The 8,138-nt window shown below is 47.8% G+C and overlaps 1 protein-coding gene across 1 annotated transcript; it reads left to right on the top strand.

Annotated features, from left to right (window-relative positions):
- Positions 1-1,183: 1,183 nt before the first annotated feature.
- Positions 1,184-3,745, top strand: LOC119399127 (uncharacterized). Its single transcript, XM_037665942.1, has one exon. The coding sequence runs from the start codon at positions 1,184-1,186 to the stop codon at positions 3,227-3,229; it is 2,046 nt and encodes a 681-aa protein (XP_037521870.1). The 3' UTR covers positions 3,230-3,745.
- Positions 3,746-8,138: the final 4,393 nt, after the last annotated feature.

The following is an 8,138-nucleotide window of genomic DNA, read 5'->3' as shown; positions in this document are numbered from 1 at the left end:
TGCCATGGACATCATCCGAGGAAGCACGATGTAGAATAGGAGGAAAGATTGAAACGGTATGGGCACGCAGTGGATGTGCGCGCTTCCACTTGCTAGCTTCCCGGTTAGCTCACTTGGTAAAGCGATCGCCCCGAAAAAGCGTTGGCCCCGGCTTCGATCCCCAGGCCAGGACGAATTTTTCGGCAACCAAGAAGCTGTCTTTCCTTGTGGCTTAGTGCTAAAAATGGGTGGTTGACAATTTGATGATGATGATGATGTGCTGCCGTTCCCTTTATAACGGGTCTCCGCGTGTATAGCGGCTTGGCAATAAAAAAATACAGGAGTATACAACCCCAGCTAAGGGAAAAAGAAAAAAGGAAAAAAAAACGATTAAGGAGGATGTGAGGGACGACCTACTCTATGAAAAAAAAAAAAAAGAGGGGGGGGGGGGTTGTTCACTTCGCGACCTTCTGAAGAGATAAGATTCTCCATCTTTCCAAGCGCCGTTTAGTGCGCTCCACCGCTCCTCCCTTTTTAAACCCGCTCCCCCTCCCGGTCACTACGTGAAGGGCAACAACAATATGAGGCGGGCCATGCCTTCAGCAACTTTGAAAAAAAAAAAGACTTTAGTGGTTGGTAAAGACGTTGACTGAGAATGGGATGGGGGACACACTTTGAGCCAGAGGACCGGTCTGCGAACGAAAGCATTCCTACAGGCCTGCTAAAGCAGACGCCGTCGACACAGTTTAGCAGGGGGCACCTCTGTGAGGAGGTGTATCTCCCGCGAGGAAACCGAAGGGGAAGAAGGAGACCGTCGCGACGGCATATTGCAAGGAGGAATGCCAATACTCGCACTGGTTCAAAAACGCTCGCCTCTGCCAAGCTGCGCATGCGCAGAACATGCACAATCGCCTGCTCAAAAGCAGGAAGCCCTTTCTTTTCCTCAACCCCTATTCTCTCTCTCCCTCCCTCTCACCACTGCTAAAATGTGACCACATGAATCGGAGTTCGCCTGGGCGCTACTGTGCTGCGCTGTCTATTGCTTCCCTGGCGGTGTCACGTGTAGCGCCGTTGGTGTCATTGTGAGGCTGTCTTGTCCGTGGACGAGGGAAGCAGTCCCCCATATGAGCGTGCGTCTTCAGGGGCTTGCAGTGGTTGTCAAGGTGAAACGAGCTGACTCTTCGGCAGACACGCTCTTGCAGAAATGTCACTTCTAAACTACCAGACTCCATGCACGAGCAGCGAGGGTCGTCTGTGCAATGTCTTCGCAGACCTTTCCCAGTGGAACCCGTTCTTCTGGCAGGTGGGACTCCAACTGAGGGAATGTGCTCCGGGCGAACTGTCTCTCGTAGAAGTGCGTCACGCGGGCATTCAACCGAGTGTATTGGAAAAGAAGGAGGCCGCAACTATACTGTGCCAATTGCTATCGCATCACCGCTGCATCGTTTCAGTGCACCTGAATGGCCACATATTCAGTGGTCACCACGAACTCATATGCGACGCTTTGCGCAACAGCCCGACCCTTAGAAAGCTCAAGTTGTGCCGACTGTACACGAATATGAACTCTTTGCAGAGCTTCATAGCAGCGCTTCCGCATCTGAACCGACTGCAAGAGCTTGAGTTCAGCCACGTAGTTTTCGGTCGCAGATTTCTCGATGGTCTCTCCGAGTTCCTGCCTAGCACACGGTCACTGACGGCACTCACCATGCCCGACCTGGGAATTGAGGGCGAGCACGCGGTCGTCGTCCTCCAAGGACTCAGACAGAACGTAACAATCTCGGCGCTGTCGCTCCGCATGAGTCTTCTCAACGCCGTCTCGTCCCAGTGTGGCGACATTTTCTCCGACTACTTGAGGTGCAACCAGACTCTGCGCAGCCTAACAATTACGTCATGCACTCGCTTCAGCTTCAGCGATCTTCGTCCGGTCTTCGGGGCGCTACTGTACAACAACCACCTCTCCGATCTGTGCCTGATCGGAATTTCACTAGATATGCTGAACATGAAAATTCTCACAGATATGCTCAGTCGAAACCGGGGCCTAAGAAAGTTCCACCTGGTCAATTACGACCGCTGCATGAACATCTATATGCCTGTATTTTCTAGCGAATCAAGCCTGAACTCTTTGTGGTTGTCGGTACTCGCCGAAAACAATACGTTGGAGGAGCTGACCATGGACCTGTCGTGGATGAAGCCGGAAGATTGCAGTGCCTTCTTCCAGGCTCTCGCGTGTAACACGTCCTTGAAGAAGATCAATGTCCCGGCATTCATGAAAAACAATGTGGCCCAGATATGCCGTGCACTTCGGGACACGGGAGTTGCGGAGCGTTTCTTCGTCGGCGAGCACCGCGTCTTGGGGGACACCGCTGTGGCACTCCCGGAGTGCAAGGCACTGTCCCGCATCAGACTATACCGGGGCACCGGCGATGAAGTCGAGCCGCTGCAAATCGCACTGTGTCTGTTGCCGAAGTGCAGTCACGTGAAGTCCCTGTGTATCGAGATGACTGGGCTGACGTTCAACGGCAACGTGAGCTCCTTGATTGCGCAGTACGTCACCGACACGAGGGTGCTTAGAGAGCTGCGGCTGGAGTTGTTCTTCGGAACTCAGCGTTCCGTCGACGACTCCGAATTGGCGCTGCTTCAAGCGCTGTCCAACAACAAGAGCATACGCAGTCTGTCACTTACGGGCTTCTACATCACCGATGGCGAGACTCGGATTCTGGTGGAGACGTTACAGTCTAGCCATACGCTATGCCGACTGTCCTTTTACCCGAGCAACATCCATGCGACCACCTGGCTTATCGAAACGCTGTCACCGGACATCTCAAGCAACTACATGCTCCTCGACATGAGCACTAGCTGGTACGAGCGACTCTGCGGCGGCTGGTACCCCATCAACGACGTCGTGCGTCGCAACAACTCGCTGGTGACGCGGGCGGCGCACTTCGTCATGGGAACGAGGTACAAGTACTGCGCTACAGCTGCCGAGCTAATGCAGTTCAACCCCGGACTTGTGGAAAAGATTCAAGAACTCGATTCGATCGACGAAGACGAGGCCTTGTCGCGAATCAAAGCCAGCCTGACAAGCTTCACTGAATTGGATGACTTCATGTGCCTCGCAGGGGTCGTCAAGGACACGGTGAGTTGCCACAGGCGCGACGACGGTCAGATGCAGTTCGTCGATCTCACTCGTGACTGCTGGTTGCACATACGGCAGTATCTGAACATGGGCCACATCTTGGATCAAAAGTAAGCGCGGAATCTTGTGTTCTTTTTTGTTTTGTTTTTTACGAAACGTCGACGTATCTTCGGTGTTTTTTCTCGGCAGGACTGCGCAGCTTTCTGTGTGCATGTAACATTTACTGACGACTTCTGCTCGGGGTGATGTTTTGGAAGTTTTGCGACAAGAGTTGCCTACGAAAGCGTCATTTTTCTTCTCATTGGGTTATATTGAGCCAGATAGCTTTCAAAGCAGTTTCGATTTCACTGTGCGTGTAAGCCGTAGCAGTGGTGATGTAAATGTAGTCGATATTGTCCTGGCATTCGGCAGGTTTACGGGAGCGGAACTTGGCCAGCAGTGTCTCCTCATTGACCGGCTGTAGTCGCGTGGCATAGTGCCGGCATCCTGTAGCAAAACGCGCTGTGCCGGCGTTACAAGTATCTGGCTGAATGTAGCGAGGTTGGGGTTTGACCGACAGTTTGCTTTCGCGAGCTTCCGACCGTCATTTCAACAACTTTGATGTAGCGCGAAAGGACACGGCGCGTGTGTGTCCTCTCGTGTTCGTGTGTCCTTTCGCGCTGCATCAAAGTGGTTCAAATGATTCACCAAGAAGCCCACGTGGCAACCCTCTCCAGCCGTCAAGCGAATTGAGTACCCGAATTTGTTGCTGGATAGTCCCCGCTAGATTTTCGCGTTGCTTCACGCTGCTTCAGCTCATTATTCTCGTGTGTTCGCTCTCAAACTGTAGGGGTTTATTTGACTTGGAGCATCACGACTGTGACTGGCATTTTTCTGTGGCGGTCGTAATATCAACCTTGAAATTTCCGTAAACAATGCTGTGGTATGCAACCTAGCGAGTATGCCCCATATCTGATTATGCAGCTTACCACGGAATCGTCGCTGTGTGTTCTCATTGTAGGACAAAGTTTCGCTCGTACATCTTTGGTTAGTGTAGTACCTAAATGGGGCGTACGACGTGTGAATATTTCTTTGTTTGTTTGTACAATTATATGCCCTTTTCAGGACTTCATTGTCGGCTTAGTTCTTGAGTAATTACGGCATGTTAGACTTCATTTCGTAACATAACTGTGCGTTGTTCATTAGCCGATTGTAAGATGCTTTTAGTAAATTTTTTACGTGCTTTAAACCGTCATGCTGTTTGTGAACAGGTGCTGGCTGGAATAGTGTTCTTGTTAACTTACTTGTGCCTTTCCGATTTGAGTGGCGTGCTGATGAATGCCCGCTGAGCCATGTGCGATCAAATGTCTGTAATAATTTGATACTGTACTGTGTTTTATAATAAAGAAGCAAAGAACAAGCGTGTTGATTGAATTTGCAACCTCTCCAATCTGCAGAGGCGCGAGAAACTTGGTTCGAAGATAACTTTCACCTGCCCCCTCTACCGGCCTGTTGTATGCTGTCATCGTATGCTGTCGTCGCTTGGCGTAACGCAGGCAAAACCACGCATAAAATAGAAAAAAAAAGGAAGCAAGTGACAAATAGAAAGAGAGAGAAAGAAAGGGGAAAAATAGGAAGAAAAATAAAAAGAGCAAGAAAGAAATAGATAACGAGAGAGGAAGAAACAAATACAAATAAAGAGATAAAAAAGAAAGAAACAAACGGAACAAGAGGAAAAGAAAGAAAGAGAAAACCGAAGAGAAACAAAGAAGGCTGCCCAGCTCCGCACTCCCTTCAGGCTTGGCACCATTTGTACGAAGCTGCCTTAACTCTTTTATTATTATTATTTTTTTTTGCTTCTAGCTGGTGCTGAAGCTCCTCAACCGTGTGCATGCACTGTCGCTTTACCCGACCAAGGATACATCGAGGGGCTTTATCTTGCACAAAAAACTGTATAGGTGGCTGCTTTTATAGAAATTTTTAAAAAAGTTAAATCTACTTATTATTGTAATTGAATTCCTTTTCAGGAATATTTTTGCTATTTCTGCAGGATATGCATGCAGGCGTCAGCATATATATTTTTCTTTTCTGTCAAACAGGGAGAATCTCGAGTGGGGTCTAGAAAATGCGGAAGGACTTTGTCTTCTAGCAAATTAAAATTATAGATTTCAAAACAGGAGAAAGTGCCTCAGATCAGGCTGGCCGACGTTTCGATAGGGGACCTATCTTTGTCAAAGGCGCCTTGTCATCCCTGGCGTGTTAGTTTTATGGGGTTAGTGATGACGTCATGTCCAGCGGCGGCGTGTCTGTTGCTGTTGGTAATTGATGCCTGGAAAGAGAGAAACTCGAAAGCAGAGGAGTAAAGCCCTTGCCACATTTCAAGAGAGTTTGCAAACACGTTCGGGTCTGCCATGTCAGAGTTCAAGGTAGCTGCAAAGAAAGAACAAAAAAGAGAAAAAAAAAGGGGGGGGGGGGCGGTACAACCAAGCGAGAGGACGAGTGCAGCCATCACAAAGAGCTGCAGAAGGTGGTGAGGAAGTTCCCTTCCAGAAGGTGGTGAGGCAGGTTCTACTTGCTGCCCAAAATACATAAAGAAAACTGTCCTGGACGCCCCATTGTTTCGGGCATTGGCACTGTCACGGAGCAACTTTCCCGCTACGTTGATGTAATAATCAGTAGCCTTCCATGTAAATTCTCGTCCTATCTTAAAGACACAAATCATTTTTTGTTGGACATTGATGAACTCGTGATACCAGACAATTCCGTGCTCGTGACATTAGATGTGGTTTCACTGTATACCAATATACCCCATAGCGATGGCATCAAGGCAGTAATTCAAGCGTACGAAGAACTGTCTGATGAAAAGCCCATTGGAAGTGATACATTAGCTACCTTATTGAAATTAATCTTACAGCTTAATAATTTTGAATTTGATGGCTCCCACTACCTTCAAGTAAGTGGAACATCAATGGGCACTCGCATTGGACCTAATTACGCTAGCCTTTTCATGTCTGTTCTGGAAAATGACTTTTAAGAAATCGCGCGTTAAAGCCTCTTTATTATAAGCGATTTATAGATGACATCTTTTTGATCTGGCCCCATGGTGAAAATGAACTTTTATCTTTTATAGCTGATTTCAACACTGTTCACCAATCTATTTCGTTTTCGCATGATTACTCTCGTTCTACCGTTAACTTTCTGGACGTCACAGTTTGCATCTCTGACAACAAACTAACCACTAGGCTTTACAGGAAACCTACAGACAGGCACCGTTATCTTCACTTTAAAAGTTCGCATGTAAAACATTGGAAAACCAGTATACCGTACAGTCAGGCGCTCCGCTTTAAGAGAATTTGCTCTGAGCAGTCAGACTTTTATGCAAACTGCGTACAACTCCGTGAATCTTTGATTCAGCAGCAATACCCACCCCGCATTGTTGAGGATGCCGTCAGAAGAGCCGATGCGCTGAATCGCAAGGATTTGTTCAGCGCTAAAAAGCAACCATCCGTTCAGGCACAAAGTAATTTAGTTCTAACACACTCAGCATCGGTGCCAAACGTTTCCTCAATACTCAAAAAACATTTCAACATACTAGCGCAGAGTGCCCATCTTAAAGTAATCTTTCCATTGCCACCTCGGGTAGTCTTCAGACGGTCTCGCAATCTGCATGACATCCTAACTTCATCTAAAACAAGGGTTCCCGATAATGTCGGTTGCCAACCTTGCAAAAAACCACGATGCAAGGTTTGCGCGCATATGACGACGTCACACATTGCTAAAAGCACTGCTTCTGATTTCTTCTATAAAATTAAAGGAAATTTTACGTGTGACACTTACAATTGCATCTATTTGCTCGAATGTTCCGTCTGCAAATTACAGTACATTGGACAAACCGAAACGCGCTTCAGATATCGGTTCAACAACCACAAGTGTCATGCTGCCACCATTCCTAACCTTCCGCTATCAAACACGTGCACATTCCGGCCACTCATTTGATAATATTACAGCTACAATCCTTCAATCTGGTTTCCGTTCCCACCACGAAAGAGAGCTTCGAGAATCGTATTTAATCTATAAGTTTAAAGCCGTCACGTGTGGTATGAATGAAAGCGCTGGCAAACTTTCATTTTTACCCATTTAGTTTCCTAAACATTCTTGACTACCCCCGCTATTATTGCCGCTATGCTTTCACGCAGATAGATTAGTTCCCTGTTTGAGCTTTGTCGGATCATGACAAGATGTTACACCCGCGTTTATGTTCATCGATAACTTGCTCGCAGTTGTACCTATGACGTGCTATTAATGTTTGTGCCGGTGACTCACGCGTTATGTGGCTTCATCATGTTTTACTCATTGTTAATCATTTTTTACTCTTTTATTCGTTTTGTCTTGCGCAAGTACGTACGCGTGTATTCTCGTTTTTTCTTGTCCTATCACGCGCACCGTTTCCCCACGTGCTTTTAACAACCGCTTGTCAGCCAATAACAGCGCTATGATACGTCACTGCGCATTTTATATTGCGGTACCGTCGCATGTTCGCATCACTCCGACGAAGGCCGGTCCCGCGGCCGAAACGTCAGTCCTTTACTGAACAATTTTTCCTACGTGCTTGATTTTTTTCAACTTTTACTTCCGGGTCCTTTGTTAGCATTTTATTGTTTTCATTTACTATGGATCCCGGCAACAGCACGAGGAAAAATATCAACTGGAGGTATCCGTCAACCCCAATTTATACTACGGTATTGGGCGACTCCCAAGTCAAATACCTCTTCCACCACTTCGACCCTAACCGCACCGCTACTCCAGCTTTTGTTTGGCAGTCTGGAGCCCGCATAACTGACGCGCGTGTGCTCTTAGACTTCGTGCCATCGTCAACTACGACCCTCATCCTCAATGTGGGTACCAACGACTTGACCTCTTCTACCGGACGTGTAACCTTCGAAAACTACCGTGACCTGCTTCACATCATAGCAAGGAACGACCAGGTATCACTCGTGTGTACGCCAGCCTGGTCCTGCCGAGAGCTACTAATCGTCATTATGGC

Source organism: Rhipicephalus sanguineus, chromosome 7 (assembly GCF_013339695.2).
Source record: "Rhipicephalus sanguineus isolate Rsan-2018 chromosome 7, BIME_Rsan_1.4, whole genome shotgun sequence".
Lineage (NCBI taxonomy): Eukaryota > Metazoa > Arthropoda > Arachnida > Ixodida > Ixodidae > Rhipicephalus > Rhipicephalus sanguineus.
This window is presented reverse-complemented; position numbering and strand designations above follow the sequence as displayed.

What these genes read in the sequence shown, in the direction of transcription:
- LOC119399127 (XM_037665942.1), top strand. Translation starts at nt 1,184, where the DNA reads ATGTCACTTCTAAACTACCAGACTCCATGCACGAGCAGCGAGGGTCGT.